The following is a 21,842-nucleotide window of genomic DNA, read 5'->3' as shown; positions in this document are numbered from 1 at the left end:
CGAAACTTGACTCAGCTGAAAACGATTAGTAAAGAGAAAATTGTAAATAAACAATTAAAACAGAAAAAAACATGCACTAAAACAAAGAAAGAGCACAATTTATTTTTCATAATATACATACACCTATATATCTAGCAGCAAAAACAATCTCCGTTTAGACTGAAAGTGCAGAGCATCTTAACAAAACACGTTGCATTATAATCAACCATCAGAGATTGTACCGAATTACCAATAAAATGTATATTAGTATTTATAATATGATATGTTGTTAGTGCATCAGATTATGCTAATTTTACGCAGGTAAAATATTAAGTGTCTGATTTACCGAAGTCTATATTTGATTCGATACATAAAAATCCCAAAATACAGGCAATATTTCCTCTCAAGTTAAAAAGCACAAACGAAATTCAAAACAACGTAAAACCACGGTCATGAGTGAAGAGGTAAACGCACCGAAAGATTGAATCTCAATTGACTTCACGAAATTGGCACAAATATATTTAGCACGTTTCAAGTATCCCTTTGCATGTAAACTGTTAATTGCACAACAAGCAAAATTAATACATCTTTGTCAGTTTGACCCATTTGCCATGCGTCAACATTCAAACTTGGCTGCCTTACACAATGAATTTTCGTTTTCGATATGGAATACCGAACCCAAAGTTATTAACTGATTGACAGCGATTATCTCTTTATTTTTATTTTCGTTAATTACTCAGAATTGAAACAGAGGTCACCAATATTTTTTGCAATTTATGTTTTCCTTTCCATAAGGATTTTTTTTGAAGAATTACGTTGTATTTGACTCAATAGTTCTTGAGAAGAAGATTTTTTAAAATGCATCCCTCTTTTTCTACAGTTTCAAGGTTTTCTCCGTGTTAAATATAGATCGGTCTTTCATTTCTGCAATTTATAATCACCTTTCTATAGGGATGCTTTGTGCCAAATTTGGTTGAAATTGGCGAAGTGGTTTTAGAGAAGAAGTTTAAAATGTGAAAAGTTTACAGACGGACGGACGGACAGACAGACGGACAGACGGACGACGGACAAAAGGTGATCAGAAAAGCTCACTTGAGCTTTCAGCTCAGGTGAACTAAAAAGGAAAATGGCTATACAGCAGATTCCCACACGGAAAGCTAAATATATCGTGGAATTATCACCTTTTTATAGTCAGATTACCCCCCCCCCCCCCACGGAAAACATACATAATGTAGATTTTGCCTGCGTTTTTAAAATTTCTGTTATGTTTCTGGTGGACTATTTGTGGTAATTAAATGAAATGTCCGAGATGATATTGGTTACATAAAAAAGTTAGTAATAAATGAATTTATTTAACAATAGAAGAAACTGTTTTTACCACAGATATGAGCAAATGTACGCGCCTTCATTACATTGTATAAACATTTGAAAGGTAATCGTGTTCAAAAATCCAATCATGTACACTTGTAAATGTGAATATCCATTCGTGATGTTGTGTGAACCTTAGCATAAAAATGTGTGGTTCTCATCGTGTAACTCATAAAACTCGGGGATAAACACATGTAAGCTTTGCCTTTGTTCGATCGTATGATGCTCATTTTGCAGCTTTGGTGTTTTCATAAGTTTTCATAAGTTAGTTAAACTTTCAACTATGCAAACTTTTAATCCGTAGTTTCTGCATTTGTATTACCAGAATCGGCAATAAAACATCTAACATGATTCAAATTGACATATGCAAAGCTATAGGTTTGTGAATTTTGACATGACCATATATGGTAACTGCCTTGCTGCGGGAAAAGGCATACCGTCATAATCGCCGGTCGGACGTAAATAAGTATAATATTCAGCTTAGCTGTTTCAATAAGCTTTTAAGATATATAATATGTGTAATGAATGTAAATAAATTGAGATTAAATAATATGTCTACAGATAACGTTGTATTTCGATCAAATGTAAATGAGAGGCCGACACTTTGTATTTATCATTAGTCATAACCCTGAAAGCTGCTTGGTCCGATTTTATATCAAATCTCGTGTACGCTTATAAACTAAGGTTATACTTAGTATGTGTATATCAATAGAAATCGTAGTTGTTTTTCACATCTTTAAGCCTTATTTCAATGAAAAATTGATGTACACATTTTGTTAACAAAACAAACGACGTAAAAAGGGTATCATGTTATTTCGCATCATGTTAAAATTTAATCCGAGATCAAGGCGGGGATAATTTTATTACGACTTTAAATTTTTACGCTTTAAATAGTAGTCATGCATGTAATGTTTTGGCAAATCAAAATAAACCTGTATATATTAATGGTTTGTATGGAAGAGTATTTGATACTGTGATTCATAGCCAAAAAATCAGACCATGAAGCTTGAATGATTGTGTGAAAATTTTATACTATAATAACGAATGTCAAAAATATATACATATCTATATGAAACACGAATGTAAATAATTAAATGTCTCATTAAATCCCAAAATATTTTTCTTTAAAAATACACTACACAATGCCCCTCTAAATATGATATAAATTGTAATATATATGAGAATGGTGGATTTATGATTAGATTTAAAAGCCTTAAAAATCACATCACTTTTTTTGCGAATAAAAAGCATGATAAAATGAATAATGGAATCTTATGGGCCGGCTTTTTTTTTCTAACGCACGGTATTCATTGTATCTCTTACGTTATTCAATTTGTCTCCAACGCTTTCGCAAATGCTTGAGGACAGGACCGACCCCTCCCCTTCCATCCCCACACCACAAGTATCTTACAGACCCCACAAGTATCTTACAAACGGGACTTTACTCAGTTTTTCTTAAAATTATCCTTAAGGAATGTCGTCTTAGTTTTATGGCCCCTGATCCTGCATCGTCCGAAATTACGGTCTGAAGTGTGCATATATTTCTCCTATCTGTGCCTGCTTTAAGACATAAAGTATCGTGGGGCTTCATCTATTACGCCAGGTTTTAAAACTTACCCTTAATAATGTTGAACAGTTTTTGTATTTGTCACACTTCTAGAACGTTTGATCGTCAGTAAACAACCTACTACTTTAAAACAAGAATACGATTGCAACAAAGAACACACGGCGGGTGTGACCGGTCAGCAGAGGATGCTCACTCCTCCTCGGCACCTGATCCCACCTCTATCTATTTGGAGGTCCGTGTTGCTCTGCTTTGAACCTGTTTTTCGTTTTATGGATTTTTGAGGTAGTTCACGGTTTGTTTTTGTAATTGTTTTCATAAAACTTGAACGACCTTTAAATGATATGAGAAACTCATAGATAAGATGATGAACTGATGTAAATACACTTGCTAGATAACATCTCTTGTCGAAGGTTTTTATCTGTTTTTATCAATAAATTTTGCAACAACAATTTAATGATGAAATGGAAGCGATCTAAATATATTTAGTCTTTCTTTTAAAATTGTCTTGTGTCTGAAGATGATCGCCCTGTCGTGGACCTATGATGTCACGGTGTCATCTCTGTAAAGGCTTGCTTTTCCCGATAAACTCTGGTGTAAAGCATGTGTGGGTGAACATCTATCGGATTTGATTAATAAGCATAAAGTAGTACCTTTTGAAAAAGATGGAAGATATCACTGATTATTATGCCTTCTGTCAGTTTGTCACTATATATTCAATACTCATCTATTTTCGCATAGTATCAAAGGATTTATATAGCGTAAGAATACTATGCCGAAATAGAGCACGGCGAATATTTTCCACGAAAATCTTTCAAGCGCCGACAGCGGGATTCGAACTCACGACGCTAAAATCATTGATTCTAGCATGAAGCCCAACGCGTTACCGCTACGCTAAATTAGCCGTTATTATGAATACCGGTATTTAGGTATATAAAAACTACATATATACGACTGACATCAAGCAATTAAAATTATTCATTTTTCCAAAAAAAACTTCATTATTGACGGTAATTTTAAAGTTAAAGTTTCCTATAAACTTTTGAACAAATTGATTGAACATTTTTCAAAGAAATTCTACATGAGAATCACAAAAACGCTTTTTTAAATGACGCTTGATAAAGAATGTTCAAGAAAAAAAAATCACTGAGATTTCGTCTGCTAAACATTTCGAGTTTTCTCGGTAAGGCAAAACGTCTCTCTATTTCTTAAAAAGAACATAAACCTTTGTTGACTTTTTATTGTACAACAACTTGTTGATTAAATAAACAATCAAATCAATTGATTACCGTACACGTAATTTGAAAACAACAACAAACGCTTGCTTTTCCGGTGATTATTTTAAGGGACTTGTCAACACTCGAACGTCAGAGCTACTTATAGCAAAGCACGTCAGTATATTTAACAGTCGGCATAATAATAACAATAGTGTTGTGTTGTGCATGTACTATGCCTAAATAGTAGTCAGGGTTTGATACATAGTGCACTCGCCTCCGGCTCGTGCACCATGTATCAAACCCTGACTACTATTTAGGCATAGTACATGCACAACACAACACTATTATATAAATATGTATACTTTGCGACATACTATATACGGGGTTATTTTCAAACTGTATTATTTTCGCCCTCTTACATCTGCAAATGGTGTAGCCCAGTGTTGAATTAGCCAAGACATAATTATGATTGATATTTTCTCTGATTAACACAGTAATTTAAAAATTGTTTTAAATTCACGCAGATTTTAATTCAACCCCTTACAACGAGGGCGAAAGGGGCAAAAATAAAACGAGAGCGAATGTTTCCCTCTATACAGTACACAGTACCAATCTGTGTTCAGTGTGGTATCACAGATATAAGTATTCAAGATAAACTTGTGGTAAACTCCTGTTATAGTGACTGACAATATCATTGGTCGGTTAACATGTTACCCAGTCCGTTATAACCAGAACACACTATTGAATTTTCTGATCGTTTTTGTCCGGTGTCCATTTTATGCAAATACTCTTTATGGTAGGTGTTGGAGATATTTAAACAGTTTGTAATTGAGGACTATTGAAACACAAGGAAAAAAAATGTCATACAGTTAACAAAAATTTGACGTAAAACTTTTAAATTTTGCTCACATTTAAAATAACTTCATAAATGAGATAAATCTACAGATACTTTTGTAAGAATAATGCTTAAAATCTCTGAAATGTTTTGGGATATTGAAAAGTCATACCGGTATCCTATTTCCTAGGAAAATCGAAATGAGCTGCCCAAATTGATTTAAGTCACTTTCTGGTTTTTTCAGCAGCTATTAAAATTCTTAAGAAGTAACTTCCCACTTCTTTTTGGATCAGTGTGTGTAGAGTCGAAATCAAGTTTGAAGGTTTGTCGAGATGTAACCCCCCACCCCATCCCACCCACAAAATCGATGGATCCTTAAGTTTAGATAAGACATTGCTGATAGAAGAAATAAAATTATACATTTGCAAGTACTTTTTTTATGGCTGTGTACGCAAATTAGTTTCCCATATTGTGTGAATTCCTTATCTTACGCGAGTACTTAATTCAGCGACTCCACTGTTCTGTATCAAATCTTGATATAAAATAGCAAGCACAATTTGATCGGTGAAATTTCATATACATGTAAATTTACTGTAGTTCAAAACTGTCTAAAAATCTTCTGCAAGAGTTGCTTTTCGCATTTTACGCGGATATGAATTCTTTGGGTTTAGTGATGAATCTACAATACATGCAGATTAGTTATTATTATTTTTAACATGCAATCTATAAGATACATTTTTTTCCATTAGATATATAGGACAATGTATTGTTCATTTTAGATATTTAAATGTTAAAAAATATAAATTTATAACCATATAGTATTCAAATTATTATAAAAATCAAATCATGGTAAAACAGATAAAAAATATACCTTGCAATGTTAGTAAATGAATTTTCACGCAACCTACACGAGGCAATTATTGTTCATGACAAAATAAGCTAAAAACAGCGTCACATGACATAAAAACATATTAATTGTTCTCATTTAGACATTAAATGCATGTGTAAAAGGAATCATGTGCACAAAAAATTTCCAACTCCTCTCTTCTAGGTAGTTTATTATTTCTAAAGATAAACCTGTCTAAAAGCTAGACACCATTTACTAATCATTTATGTTTTTGCATCCTAAAATTTATAAAGTTTACCTATATGATTGCGCCCATGAGAAAAGGGTCCTTATGACATTTTTTTCACAATTTCAGATTTTTATGGATTTATACCTATATTTGTCACAAGATTAAAGTTATGAAGTTTCATGAAGATCCGATAACTAAAAATATCTTTATTTGGCTTTTAAAGTTACGGGTTTTTTTTACCTATAACGTTGTTCACCTTGCGACGTCACGTTATGATTTCATTAACGTCATCTTTATGTTAGGTATATAGCTCCATTGTTTTATTTGTTAATCATATATTTCTTTTTTGATTCCTTATTAACAACTTTAAATAATGATAATGCATTTATTTAATGCATATTTTTTACACAATCCATGCACATTGAAAATGTAATTGTCACTAAAACTGTGAAGTCCTCTTAACGCACATTCATGTTTTCTGAATACATCATATCTTAGTCTTGTAACGAACTACTTTTATAAACTACACGTACAATTCAAATAATTTTTCTAAAATTATTCATTATCAATAACTAAGTACAATGAACATGGCATTTTTAATTTGCATTGTGATAATATATGCACATTGGACTCTTAAGCACATGCTCTATGAAAAAAAAAACTTTGCCAAAAGTAGATCTTTCCTTTCTTTATTTTGCTTTTTTATTTTTCTGTACATTTACACATGATTGACACTTTAGCGTTTTCATATCAGTAGTTATCATTTTTTACTTTGATTCGTTTTTAATTCTTCATGGCTTGATTAATTGTATGTTGCTTTAATATTTGTTTAATCATTAATACTTTGAATTACTTTCTTTTATAATTACTCTTGTTCCTTACTACATTACTATACATAAAAGTCTCTCTATTACACACGTAAATTCGTGTGAAGTAGTTGAAATGAAAAGTCGCATTTTAAGCAAAGCGGTAGTGTATTTGCTGTAATTGCTTCCCCGTTCGGGTTAATGAAAATACGCAGCAAGCTTAGTAATATTGCGGGTCGTTTCGGTCTTAGAGACAATTTGCGCCGATCATTTTGCTCCTACGTGCATCAATAAAAGATACACCAAGTTCACCAAATTCTAAATTAGTTTATATCCATATAACGATAATAATCATCTTCGCAAGCTTGGCATGGATCTCGAGAGTTTGACAATTAGCATAGGCATCTGCAAAACTAAATGGGGACTACATCTCGAAAGTAAGCATGATAATGTGCGATACAGATACATGTACATTTCAATAAATGCGTAAATGTGTTCGAGTTAAAATTGAAGTTAAAAAAGAAAAATAATATTTATCTAGTCAAAGTATGAAATGAGATATGCTCTTCTTTGAATTCAATTAAATTTGTCCAGGATTGAACTTATGTTTCTTTTATCTCACGTTTATTGCCACAATTAAACCTCTTCAACGTAGTTAATTTTGTTTCCTTTTTATGTGTAAATCAATATGTAACGTTGCTGATATAACAGATGTTCATATTTTACGCGAGCACTTATTCAGCATTGTTTCTGTTTTGTGTGAAATTGCAAGAATATAAAATCATGGAAATCGCGAGCACCAATATTTTCATAAAGTTAACTGACAACAGTTTACTGCATGTATGACAAATAAAAGCGTAGTGGAATTGAAAAAAAAAGTTGGTTCCATTTTAAGGGGAGTGATATGGAAATGATATTGTACAAAGGTATCGAATCGTGAACCTTAATTGATTTACCCTCTCCACTCGACATTTCTTTTACTGAAATCTCAATACAAGCACTGAAGCTTGTGATTTTCTCTCGTAGCATTTTCTTAATGCTGTTGAAGCACCCACTATTTTTGTCAAACAAAATTGTTCATTATTTAGATTATCAAGTTCCTGAAGCAATAAATTATAATGTGATTTTGTCAAAGAATAAAATCGGGCACAAGTTAAATACTCTTAGGTTTAATGAAAAATATATATTACGTCTAAATTTAATTAGAATGTAACGACTCAAAGTGTACACATGTTACTACAATGAGTTCAGGCACGTAGTATCAGGGGGGGGGGGGGGGGGCAGGCCCCCCGCCCACTTTTTTGGGCAGCAAAGATTTTTCTTAAATTTACATACAAAAAATTGAATTAAGATGGAGTTGCCCCCCCCCCACTTTTAATGGACCATGTAAAAATTAGAATTGAAAATTCGTTCACTGAAGTTAAAAGGAAGTAACTTTACTTTCTTCCTCCCCCCCCCCTCCTCCCCCCCCCCCCTTTTTTTTTGCTTGTCAATATTTTTTGGATGAGTCTGGCTTCCCCCTCCCCCCCCCCCCCCAACACTTTCAAAAACGATGCTACGTGCCTGGAGTTGGCTCATTTGTTATACGGATAATTTGTCGACACATGATTAAACACACACGTTAATACAATGAGTTAGCTCATTTGTTAACATGCGGTATTTGTAGACACATGAATAATTTAGTGCTTATATATGTAGCGCAAATGTCCCGTAGTTTTTAAATAAATAGCACACTAACTTTTTTAAATTAAAAACGTCTTTCATGTTTTTGAGCGTCATCTAAAATTACTAGTATCTTATCTGCCGAAATGCATCTATGTGTATTATAAAATAAACTGAGCAGGTTATATTCTTATAGCTATTTACAATAGATCTTGTACGCACAATTTACATGCATAAACCCTTTGTCATTTAGGAACTTTTTCCGAAGAAATTGGTCAATACCTCTCCCCCTTCAAAAAAAATATATATATAAAAGGAAATCAGGCTCCCAAAACTTTTGGACAACTTATTTAAATTTGAAAAAAAAATCTAATCAATTATTAATTATTGTTTGATTTTTTTGCACGGTATTGTAATCAATAGCTTTAAATAATCTAAACCAGTACATGTACATCGCTAGCCAACATAAGTACATGTAATTGAAATTTCAGATCACTGAATCGCTGAACAAATAGGTTCTGTAAACGTAACTTCAGAAGTAAATTTGGCCTTAAATTTTTTTACTGTTTTATTATTATATACTACAATAAACATGTACGCTTTTTAAACACATTTTGATGACTCAGAGAAAGTAGCCGATTAAATATTCGTGGTCAATGTCTATCTGTTCTTTACAATTTTGTTGCACTCAAACAAATGAAGAGTTGAAAAAAAATATTTTATTTCAATTTTAATTCTGAATAATCCGCACTTTATAAGCACCTATTAAATAATACCGCTATTGTACCTAAATATATAACTGACCGACCACAGAAGAATAAGAGTGGGGTCAAAAATAAGGTGGTGGTTATATTGTATAAATCTATATTCGCAACAAATAAATGACAATTGTAAAGCTCACTTGCGCCGTTGCGCCTTAATCTGTATGCAACACATTTTATAGTTACATTTAAACATTTTTTATAACATTCAGTGAAAACAATTTTCAGAGTGTATATATAATCTATAAAATCTCTAAAAAGTCTGAATAATAGACGGAGTTAAAAAGAAGACCTAACGAAATGGCATGAATAATATCTTTTGAATTTTTAAACTTGAATCTGTAAGTTACAGTACAACAAAAAAAATGATGAAGCTAAAGTGAAAGTTAATTATTCATACCAAAAATTTAGTTTCATTATGAACTTATCAAATTCAAATTTCATTTATTATTATCTATTTTAAAAAATCAACAAAATGACTTACTAAAAAGCTTACAATTTGAAACAACATCAAATTATATCAATTGATAAACGACTGGATCTACAAGTAGTATCAACCTATAGACTAAAACCTTTTTTTGATAATTATTCATTCACTAGTCTTTTTAATTCAGATTTTAAGAACACTCATCAATATTGAACAGATGAAATAAATTGAACATGTTATTTAATATCAGTTTCCCCATGCGGAGCCTCATGGTATTTTCTACAGAAGTGGATTATCTTTCTTGTTTTCCGAAATGCCTTTATAAACAGTGATTAAAATATTTATCTTGTAATAAAAAGGCTATAGGTTTCACCCAGATTCTTAAACTTTTTTGTGGACCCGAATCTTCAGAGATTCAGAGCCTGTTTAGATGAAAATGGTAGACTTACATGAAGTTAAAGTCGGCCGCGCGAGTAAACAGATGCCGACGGGCGGATCAACAAGTTGAAATGGGTAGCGAAAACGTGGTCGTGATTATAATGATTTCTCATTAACCGGTAACTCTAAAATTATATTATATTCAAAACATTCAAAATTAGATTCAGTACCGCAAGTTAATCGACGGAATGTAAATTTTTTAATCGTGTTATTCTTTCCGATACTGCAGTATGCAGGACAAGTTTTTTTTTATGCGGATGATCAAGAGTTGTCTTTTGTTCGTATCAAACAAGCACGGATTCTACATTCGATCGTGACTTATATAAATGAGTAAAATATAAAAACAAAATATCAATATGTTCATTTTATTTATTATAAAAGATACTGCAGTATGGGGCACTGCTATTAAACAGGTTTGAGTAGTAAGACATGTGTTCATAAACAAAGTAACGAAATTACCGCACTGCTGTTTTGTACTATCAGACGAGATATTTTTTTTCTTTTATGTAACGTCATTTCTTTATGACGTTATTTCTCTGTTTTATACAAAACGTCATAAGGACCCTTTTCTCATGGGCGCAATCATATATTATTACCTCTCTCTTTGGTATATGATAAATTCTAAAGATAAACATGTCTTAAAGACAACGTGTAATAATTATGGGTTTTTTTTACCTTCGAATCTCTAACATGTATTCTGTGTATCATTATAAAATTCCATTTGCCTAATGCAGCCTTCACAGTGTTTAAAACAAGTGTTTTACTTATGTTTCATTTGATTTGTACCTCAATTGTTATAAATTGCTATTAGCCTATATGGTAAAATATAAAAAAAAAAAATACCAGGTAATTCTGTAACAAGAAGAGGAAAATCTGTATTAACTTTTAACAAACTGTGCCTTATCCTTTTGACATCTTCATAAAAATATGTTCAATTCAATTCATGCAACATTAAAGTTTAACCTTTAGCACATATGTTTTCTTATATATCCATATATATCATGTTTTAGAAGAAAACATCTTCCATGTATTATTATTATCATATGCATTTACATGTATTAAGAATTGAAGTATGCAGATGTAAAAAATCTATCATGATGCGAAGCCATCTGAAAACCGTTCTACAGATAAAAAATATTCAATTCGCACAAGCTTTAGCATCGTGAACATATATGTACAAGACACACATGTGATTTAAACTTACTTGATAGATATACGCGGGTATGATAAGGCAACTCACAGCGATCAAATTCCTCTGATCGATATGACGTCACAATAAGCAGCATTATGTCATATTTTACTCAGAAACATGTCGATTTTAACTTTATCTCTGGTTTAAATTACAAAAACTACAGACATAAGATATCACTAGAAACTCTTCTAACTGAATATATCTTCGATTTCTCTCTATTACGTATAATTATCATTGATGACGTCACAAGTATGTTTAAAAGAGAAGATCATGTCGGGAGACAAATTATCAGAATGCAGTGTAAACAATGCCGAAATAAGACTTATTTAATACAGATACCTAAGATTGAGATGAGTGTCAGTTAGAATATAATCAGGATAATACAGGCATGGATATTTTGTTTAATCAGCGAGTGTTATAAGGTAAGCGGATCGACATTTATATGGCTTGACCAGCCTTTCCTCTGTCAGTGTGTACAAAAAATGGCAAAAGTGTAACACTACCCCGGATATTAGGAAAGATGATTTTGGTAAATATCAACGGTATATGACCTAAACTACCTGAAAAGTGCTGCTAGAATCGTGTGCTTTGTTGTTTTAAAAGAAAAATACGTAGTATTTTCAATGAAATTTTAGAAGTTGAGAGGGTTTCCGATAAATATTTACAATATTTATTTTATGCTATGTACAATAGGATTCTAGCAGTAATATTAATAAACATGCACTAATTGCCAATCGAATTATTGTAGCAAACATACAAATGAACTTCGGGGTAGTGTTACACTTTTTGATTTTTTTTAAGGTAAACAAAGTGATCTATTTTTAACTGTCACGTGATACCATGGCTCGGCAGCTTCAAAGATTGAGTCGATTCCGAAGTAGAAAAATAATATCTTGGTGAACTCTTTCACTGGGTATTAATATCTCGCGCTGTTTTCATAAAAATAAACATTTTTAAAATTGATCATAATTTTGACGGTCGTTAAACTCTGAGTTGCCTTAACCTACCCGCGTAAGACGTACTTCATTCATTCAAAACATAAAACCAGATCATTTTGATCTCCTAAATAATAACAACGAGAGCAGTTGCACAAAAGTCGCTAAAACTTGAAATACAGCTAACTGTGTCGATTTTTTCTTGGTCTTGGATGTTTTTTGACGATCAAATATTGAAATTGATTTAGCAACTTATAATCATGACGTTATGGTTGATTTCAGAATTTACATCCATAAAATATAAAGGGTACACCCTCTTTTTATCTAGATTTACAATTGTTAATGGGTTAGAACTTCTAGAATATTAATTTGATTTTTTAATGCTTAATATGAGCACCGGCCTTTCTCGCACGCCTTTTGCTCAAGTAAAAGAATTCAATTTGCATTATTTGGTTTTTGCCAAGATGATCATATTTATTTTATATGTGTATGATTTTGTCCCCAGTTTTCCATTGGTGTGACATGTCAGGTTTGGTTTATTTTTCATGCATAATTTTCCAGCTGTGAAAGATAATCTCAACCTTCAAAACCTTTGTCTTATTTTTCAGGTGGGTAAAACATTTATTCAGCTACTTTCGATCTTAAAGTAAAGTAATACTAAAGTCTGTGGCTTATTTTGCACGTCAGCATAAACATGTTTCATATTATTTGTCTTGCAGCCGAAGAGAACTTTTAAAAATTCAATACATAAGTCAGAGTTGTAATACACTGCATATTGATATATCCATGCCAAAGCAAAACACAAAAAGTTGATATGCAACTGGAAACGCAACCATATATCAAGAAAATTAGTGTTAATTTCAGAGGCAGATATACGCCACCATAGTGAAACATATAACTGCGCAATATTTAATCATACTACTGCGCAATATTATATCAATCTTTATCAATATACCACATGATATTTGAACTATAGACTAGGAAGAACAACACGTTGGATTGTAGAGGTTCGTTTTTTTTACTATTTTTGACATAAATGCAAAAAGGAATATTTTTACAAATGATTGTTTATATGTTCGTTTAGCAGAGTATATAACACATATTTTCAAAATCAGTTTTTAAAAGTTCAGATTCTATGTATTTCAAAAAACAATACAAAAATGTTTTTGTGCAGCTACAAGACGTTTATGTAAACTGCAGATCGATTAAACTGCTGTCTTGCATTAGAAAAACATGTATTTTAAACTATTGAACAGATAAGAAAACTTGACAAAAATATTATCTCGTCTTTTACAGAATATCTTTGAATCCAATCCAAGTATCTAGCCATGAACCCCCGTTGTAGTGCCCAAGATGTGTTACGATGTCATTTCTGCGAAACGCCGGGTCCACCTCTTTACTGTGACATTTGTCACGTACATTTATGTACAGCCTGTGGAGGACAACATATCTTAGATGAAACGGAACACAAAGTGGTGCCGTTTAAAATGCGGGGATCTTCTACCGTATGCCCTAAACATTCCTCGAAAATATGTGAACTTTACTGCGAACAATGCGACATTCCTATCTGTGTACAGTGTGCTTCTTCCAAAGAACATCAAGGTCATGAATTTGTTGACATGGCCAAAACACTAAAACGACGAAAGAAAGTTTTGGAGAGAGATTTACATGAACTGGAAAACCTCATTTATCCGAGATATCAAAATACTGCCGCCACTCTCCTAGTTCAGAAAGCTGATTTAAATGAAAACTGTAAGAAACTGACAACTGCTATTGACAAACATGGATCAGATTTGCACAGAGAAATAGACAGCATTATCCAGGAAATGAAATCTTATCTTGATGAAATGAACTCCAAACACCTGGCTCTCCTAGATAAACAGGAATACGAAACCACAAGCGCCATTTCGGAAATTACACAGAGCATTGCTGATCTGAAGACTTTACTGGACTCCAATGATGTCAGCCAAGTCGCAGCCTACAAATCAAGGAATGTTGAGTTTAGCAGATTGCCTCCTAAACTTACAGTTTCTTTACCTAGATTTACCCCACAGATGATTAATAAAGAACTGCTATATGAACAATTTGGTACTTTATCTTTGCTCTCTGTAAAAACAGAGGAGCCAGAAGAGCATTACGTCACAATAGATTTGCCCGCTGTCAAGCCCTCTCCCTCGGCCAGACAATTCATTGATGTACCAAGGATTATCACAGAAATAAAAACTGAGTATGGACAATACCAACTACGTAGTGTGTCCAGTCAGAGTGAATACGAAATATGGACGTGTGGTGGTGATTACAAAATTATGAGACTCTACAACATTCAGGGAGAATTAGTGAAGTCAGTCCAAACCAAATCAAGAAACGGACCTACAGACATAGCAGTGACATCGAGCGGACATCTTGTTTATACCGATAAGAAAGATAGAACTGTTAACACAGCGAAGGATAAAAAGATAAAGAATATAATCAAACTACGCGGTTGGAGGCCTGTCAATATATGTAGTACCTCCTCTGGTGACTTCCTGGTTGTCATTGTAAGCGACGATTGGAGTCAAACAAGAGTTATGCGTTACTTCGGTTCCAAAGAGAAACAATGTATACAGTACAATGACAATGGACAGCCTCTTTATTCACCCGGAAGCTCTTTTAAATACGTCTGTGAGAACAGGAATCTTGATGTATGTGTATCTGACATTGATGCCCATGCAGTAGTTGTAGTAAATCAGGTTGGAAAATTCCGATTCTCATATATTGGCCATGCCACTATTTCCACGCGACCATTCAATCCACGTGGCATTATTACAGACAGCCAGAGTCGCATCTTGATCGCAGACTGGGACAATCGTATCCACATTATTGATCAGGACGGACAATTTCTCCGCTACATAGATAACTGTGATTTGCAGAGTCCATACGGTTTATATGTTGATACAAGTGATAACCTCTTTGTGGCTGAGAACGATGCGGGAAAAGTGAAGAAAATCAAATACCTTTTGTAAGCATATTTCCAAAATAAGCTTCACAAATATATAATACCATTACACAAGTAGAGAAAGTGTGCATTACATTTTTAAAAACATTACCACGTAGCCAGTGTTGAGAATTTTTAACATATCACTGAGGGTCGTTTTGCGTCTTCTTGCGTAAGATTAAATGCATTATAAAATTATCAAAAACCTAATGAAATTCTAGCAGCATCATGACCTGGATATTTTCATACAAAAGGAATCAAGTTACATCTTCTTCAACCATATTATCCATTAGAGGAATAGAACAGCCTGCCATAACACTTTAAAATCCGTGTGCCAGCAAAGTTTGCTTTAAGTTATTCAGACTCATGCATCGCACTATCTACATTTTTTAATTATATAAGAGCAAACTGTTCCTCGAAAAAAATGCAAATACAATTAAACATATCAGCATGAAAGTGGATAAGAATGTAATGTTAATCAGTTAACCAGTAGTCATTCCTAACTTTCAAAAATCATAATGAAGATGTTGTTAATATCATAGTTATTTTTTAAAATCAGATTACCTGATAACCTGATCTTCATTATAACTCAAATAACGCTCCTTGTTGTGATGAAGATAATTCCAAAAGGATTTTATTAATTTTCCTGATAAATTCAAATTCACAGAAATCCACCTGGCATATTATGTCATGAACCATTTAACATAATACATAAAAAATACAGATGCTTCTGTTTAGATGTCTCTTGTAATTCATTTTTTTTATATATTTGTTTAAAAAAAAGCTTTTCAAAAACGCACATTTCCTATTTTGAAATTGCCCAAAGCCTTGATGAATAAGTAAACAAACTTATCAAAGGTTTTTTTAAATGTAAAAACACTTGATGCAAAAATACATTTTCGGACTTTTGACCAAAAAATGAAAACTTGTCACTAAGGTAATAGAGAATTAAGTAGTAGGACATGTATCGTAAAGAAAATATATTGAGGTTTCAAGATATTTATCGTAAACTAGACCATCATATTAAACATATTAATAGACTTATCTCATAACTTTGAGCCTTGATGTTTTGACCATTTATTTTAAAATTGTATTTCAAGACTATAAGACTATACAAAAAGCAAACAAAAATATCAAAAAGTTTGATCGTTACTCTCAAAACTAATTGGAGTCTTCTTGGAAACAAAATCATAATTTAGAAAGCAAAATCAACAGGTTCTTTCATGTAACAAAGAGTTTTGCCATTTTATTTGTAATGCCATTGCAAACAAGTTTTTAAAATTTTAAAACATACAAAATAACACAAATGCGGACAAAAATGAATGAACGGAAAAATAAACGGACTGGAATTAATATCTAATGCAAGAGAGATAATCTTATTTTAGTTTATGATCATAAAAACATGTTTAATATAGGTTTTCTCCAATCAATTGTTAGCAAAACAACCCAACGTTAAGATTCAGGTATTTTACATTTAAAACTGTTACAGTATTGTTGGATATTTTAAATAAATTATTACACAGTTATTAAGCTTGACTTAGATAATCTTAAACTTCAATAACTGAATCCAAAATATCAACAAACGAGTATATGTACAGTGTTAATGATGAGATATGGTTATATTGGGTGTGCTCATACTCAGACTGAACTAAACACGATAATTTAAAAAAACAGAAGAAAAGATACATGTAAATTAACCTCTCTATTCTGTTCATATTTAAATTTAAGTGGAAAAAAATTACTTCTTAGTGGATTCAATCCAGCGACCACAAAATCAAAAAGATCTCTGCGTTACCTCTAGGCCATGCATATAACATTTTCAACAGATGCATTTTCAATATATATGGCTATAAGTATGATCGTATTAAAAAAGACACTAATTGAAATATTTGTCTAATTTTCAGTACGAAGACCACGTTCAACCAAACTAATTCAATGTGAACGTGTACTACAACACATGTAGAACGTAATTTTAATCGGATGTCTTTGGTTCACAGTGCTTCAAATAGTCAAATTTCCAATTTTTTATCGTATACTAACTACTTTCCTTTATATCCCTAACAACACCTGAATATTTTAATGATGTCTTGTAAGAAAATTAAGACTCTTAGAGTATGGTGATTGTGTAATTTGCGTTTCTTTGAATTTATCTAAACTAAATTTTTTGTAATATTGAAACTGTCTGATGTTTGCAAAAGGCTTTATTTGAGGCCAAATCGTATAATAAGGGCGCTATACCTCTTGAGGATAAAATTAAGCTGCGAAAATATCTTAAACTTAACAGTTATTCTAATTACTTCCATGTGATTATATTCACATATACATGTAATATGTAAAACTATCTTGCACAAATTTGAAAGAATTCAAAGTTTTACAATAAAGTATGACATCACAAAACACTGGATCTACTAATAAATACACAAGTTGAGATAAAAAAAGAAGAAGGTTGAGCTTGTGCATTAGTGCTTAGATCCCCTATCTTACATGAATATGCAGTTGATCTCCGAGGATCTATTATACCAAGCATTTCGTTGTACTAACTTTAGAACACTAATTAAAATTTTCTATATAAAAGACCGGTTTATGGTACGATTAAAAAATGATCCTAATAATTTAGCGTTATTGAACATGGCTGAGGATCGGAGATCGTTAAATGAGATAATCATATTAACTTGGAACTTGACAAAATGAAAGTGTCAAAATTTTTATGTCATTGAATATTCCTCAACATGTTTTTTTTAATTTAAAGACTGGTTGAAACGTGCATGCTTATAACTCTTAAACAGTCAATGTTGTAATCTTTCAAAGTTCAAAGTCTGATTCTATTTTTTTTAACTCACAGATAAAGGTTGCAAGAAAGCAGATAAGAAATAGCAACAGCGACCTACATAGTTTTAGTGTTGCCAATTTAGCGACCATTTGAAGAGCTTTTACCAACATTTAACTAATGTAATTAGATTATCTTAAAAAAAAGTCTTTCTTAAAGAATTGAAACTTGCACTTTTATACGAGGGTCAATAAAAATAGGAAGACAATGTGACTGTCTATTACATATTTTTCATAAAAGTAAAAATTAAAAATAAACATATGCAGCAACATTTAATGATTCGTATTTTTTATGGACCCTCGTATGAAGGATTTTTATAATTGTAAAATATAGGTTCCCCTAACTTATGTTTCATCATGTGTCATGAATTATTAATATTCATTATCATGCCCTATGATAACTGCTTATAAAAAGTCTTTTAGTTTTTGGAATACTCTTTATCATTCACTTTTGATGACACATGGAAAATTTACCAATTGGGATCGAACACCACCAGTATTTAATAAAGATGGGACAGGGTAAAATAAATGAAAAAGAACGAAGTGAAAAGCTAACAGTTAGGTGCAATAAATTCATGTTAAGCACTCGTTTGAAAACTAAAAAGTAATTGATCACTGTAAACATTTTAAAATATGACTTCCCTTATCAAACATCAAACAATATCAAAACTCTGGCCTTTTCGAGGTTATCCGAGTCGTTGAAATTGTATTACATAAAATTTGATATCGATCATGAGATTTATCTTTAATATGAAACAGTGCATTGCCAATAAATTGAACAGTTATTTGATGCAGGGCTAAGGAATGTGTCAAATACTGCTATGAAATTTATATCTTTTCTAAAATATGTAAAACTTATGTTTCATCATGTGTCATGAATTCTTATTATTCATTATCATGCCCTATAATAACTCTTTATAAAAAGTCTTTTAGGTTTTTAGAATACTCTCTATCATTCACTTTTGATGACACATGGAAAATTCACCAATTGGGATCGAACACCGCCAGTATTTAATAAAGATGGAACAGAGTAAAATAAATGAGAAAGAACGAAGCGAAAAGCTAACATGCAAGTGCAATAAATTCATGTTAGGCACTCGTTTGAAAATTAAAAAGTTATTGATCACTGTTAACATTTTGAAATATGACTTCCCTTATCAAACATCAAACAATATCAAAACTCTGGCCTTTTCGAGGTTATCCGAGTCGTTGAAATTGTATTACATAAAATTTGATATCGATCGTGATATTTATCTTTAATATGAAACAAGGCTTTGCCAATAACTTGAAAAGTAATTTGATGTAGGGCTCAGGAATATATGTGTCAAGTACTGCTGTGAAATTTATATCTGTTCTAAAGATTACGTGACGGGCTGACCTAGGAAGTATGGCAAGAGGAACATCGTGTTATATTTTGGAGAAATGCAGTTTCATTTTTTAGGAAAGAGGTTTGTTAGAAAAAAATAACGTGCCGAACGTTGTTAATATTTTATTGAAGAAATAAGATTTTCCTTCAATTTCTGACTGTGTATTTCATTGGAGAATATTTCATTTTTGACGTAAAACGTGAATTATATTTAGATAAAAAAATAGTTAAGATCACCATCGAAGAATTTCACTATAAAAAGGTTTTTGTGCAGTTATATAAATTGAAAATAAACTTTAACAATATTGACTGAACAAAATAACATTTTTTATCATAATGATTCATTTTAGAACTCTAGTTGTCGGATCATGGACCCTACTGGTAATTGGGCCCAGGATGTGTTACGGTGTCATCTTTGTCAGAGCCCGGGCCCACCAATGCACTGTGATAGTTGTGGCATATATCTGTGCACACCGTGTGTTAAAGAGCATACTGTTGATGATTCCACAGAACATAAAGTGGTGCCATTTGAAATGCGGGGATCGACAGATTTATGCCTTATTCATGCCTTAAAAATATGTGAGAAGTATTGTCAACAATGCAACATTCCAATTTGCATGCTATGTGCTTCTTCTCCAGAACATAAATGTCATGAACTTATTGACGTTTCCAATGTAATAGAAAAGAAGAAAAAGGTCTTTAAAAAAGATTTAGAAGAACTAGAGAATTGCATTTATCCTAAATATCAAGAAATTGCTTCAAATATTTCGGATAAAATGGTTGATTGGAATGAACACTCAAAGAAGTTGATAATGGCTATTGACGAACATGGAGAAAACTTGCATAGAGAAATAGAGACTGCTACCAAGAAACTAAAATGTAATCTTGAAGAGATGGACTCCAAATCGATGTATCTCTTAAATAAACAGGAAAAGGAAATCACAATCACCATTTCTAATATAAAACAAAGTATTGATGAGATTAAGAAACTACTTGCCTCCAATGATGTCTGTCTTCTTTCTGCCTACAAATCAAGAAATGTTGAATTTAGAAGATTGCCTCCGACACATATAGTTACCTTACCAAATTTTACACCCCACGAAATCACGCAAAAGCTTGGTACTTTGTCAGAGATTTCTGTCAAAAAAGATGACCAAATATACACAATGGATGCACCTGGACCCCCTGATGTGTCAAAGATCATAGAAGAAATAGGAACTGAGTATGGAGAGTATAGATTACGTAGCGTGTCCTGCATTAATGATGACAATTTATTGACGTGTGGCGTTGATGACAAAATGATAAGACTCTACAACCTTCAAGGGGAACTATTTAGTTCAATTGAAACCACGTCAGGAAACTGGCCAACTGATATAGTTTGGACAAGGAGAGGGGATCTCTTTTATACCGATCAAGAATATAAAACAGTGACCCAAGTAACAAATAAAAAATATAAAAATAAAGAAATACGGACGGAAATCAATCTTGGGGGATGGAGACCTCTCGGTGTCTGTAGTACCTCATCTGGTGACCTGCTGGTTGTCATGGACGGTCTAAGGTACGTACACGGAGAAACAAAGATTGTGCGTTATCGTGCTTTCAAAGAAAAACAAAGTATTCAGTATAATGACAATGGACGGCCTCTTTATTCATTTAATGAATATCTATATAACAAATACATTACTGAAAACAAGAACAAAGATATATGTGCATCTGACAATGGAGCCGGTGCCGTAGTGGTGGTCAATAAGGCTGGGAAATTCCGGTTTTCATATACGGGTCATCCGTCTGGTGTCAAGAGATCGTTTAGTCCACTGGGTATCAGCACAGACAGCCAGGGTCGGATCCTGACTGCAGACTTTAGCAATGACTGTGTCCACATCCTGAATCAGGACGGTCAGTTCCTCTGCCTTATTGACAACTGCGCCTTATCGAGTCCGTACGGTTTATGTGTGGATACAAGTGATAACCTCTTTGTGGCTGAGAACGCTACGGGCAAAGTAAAGAAGATTCAGTACATTAGAGATGACAGTAAATTACAGAATAGTAAGTCGGTTAATTGCCACACGTACCGGCCGATTGAGCTGATAATTCCTTCGAATTGCAAAAATATGGAGGAGGTAGAAGAAGAACAATATGAAGAAGAAAGAAGAAAAAATAAGATTTTAAGGACTGTACATAGTAAAATAAAAACATTTTTCAAAATTTAACCAAATTCTTATCCCTCTAGTAGTTGTTATTGACAAATGTAACATATGTCAATTGCATATTCAATGTTTTAAAAGAAATAAAGAAAAATAAAAGTTACTTACGATTGTAGTTAAAAATCAATATTTGATCATCTTTCAATGAGATTTTAAGAAAATTAGATCGAAAAAGGCATTGTCTTATTTTATAATGCAAGATGATAAATTAA

At 32.4% G+C, this 21,842-nt stretch overlaps 2 protein-coding genes across 2 annotated transcripts; both read left to right on the top strand.

The window, feature by feature from the left end:
* Nucleotides 1-13,074: 13,074 nt before the first annotated feature.
* Nucleotides 13,075-15,983, top strand: LOC105344423 (tripartite motif-containing protein 2). Its single transcript, XM_020073756.3, has 2 exons — nt 13,075-13,267; nt 13,557-15,983. The coding sequence occupies exon 2, from the start codon at nt 13,589-13,591 to the stop codon at nt 15,260-15,262; it is 1,674 nt and encodes a 557-aa protein (XP_019929315.3). The 5' UTR covers nt 13,075-13,267; nt 13,557-13,588; the 3' UTR covers nt 15,263-15,983.
* A 3,389-nt stretch (nt 15,984-19,372) lies between these two features.
* Nucleotides 19,373-21,702, top strand: LOC136272108 (probable E3 ubiquitin-protein ligase MID2). The gene is made up of 2 exons (XM_066073082.1): nt 19,373-19,508; nt 19,777-21,702. The coding sequence occupies exon 2, from the start codon at nt 19,795-19,797 to the stop codon at nt 21,634-21,636; it is 1,842 nt and encodes a 613-aa protein (XP_065929154.1). The 5' UTR covers nt 19,373-19,508; nt 19,777-19,794; the 3' UTR covers nt 21,637-21,702.
* The last annotated feature ends 140 nt before the right edge of the window (nt 21,703-21,842 follow it).

Source organism: Magallana gigas, chromosome 10 (genome assembly GCF_963853765.1).
Source record: "Magallana gigas chromosome 10, xbMagGiga1.1, whole genome shotgun sequence".
NCBI classification, from domain to species: domain Eukaryota; kingdom Metazoa; phylum Mollusca; class Bivalvia; order Ostreida; family Ostreidae; genus Magallana; species Magallana gigas.
The sequence above is the reverse complement of the archived record's forward strand: the minus strand, read 5'-3'. Positions and strand labels throughout refer to the sequence as shown.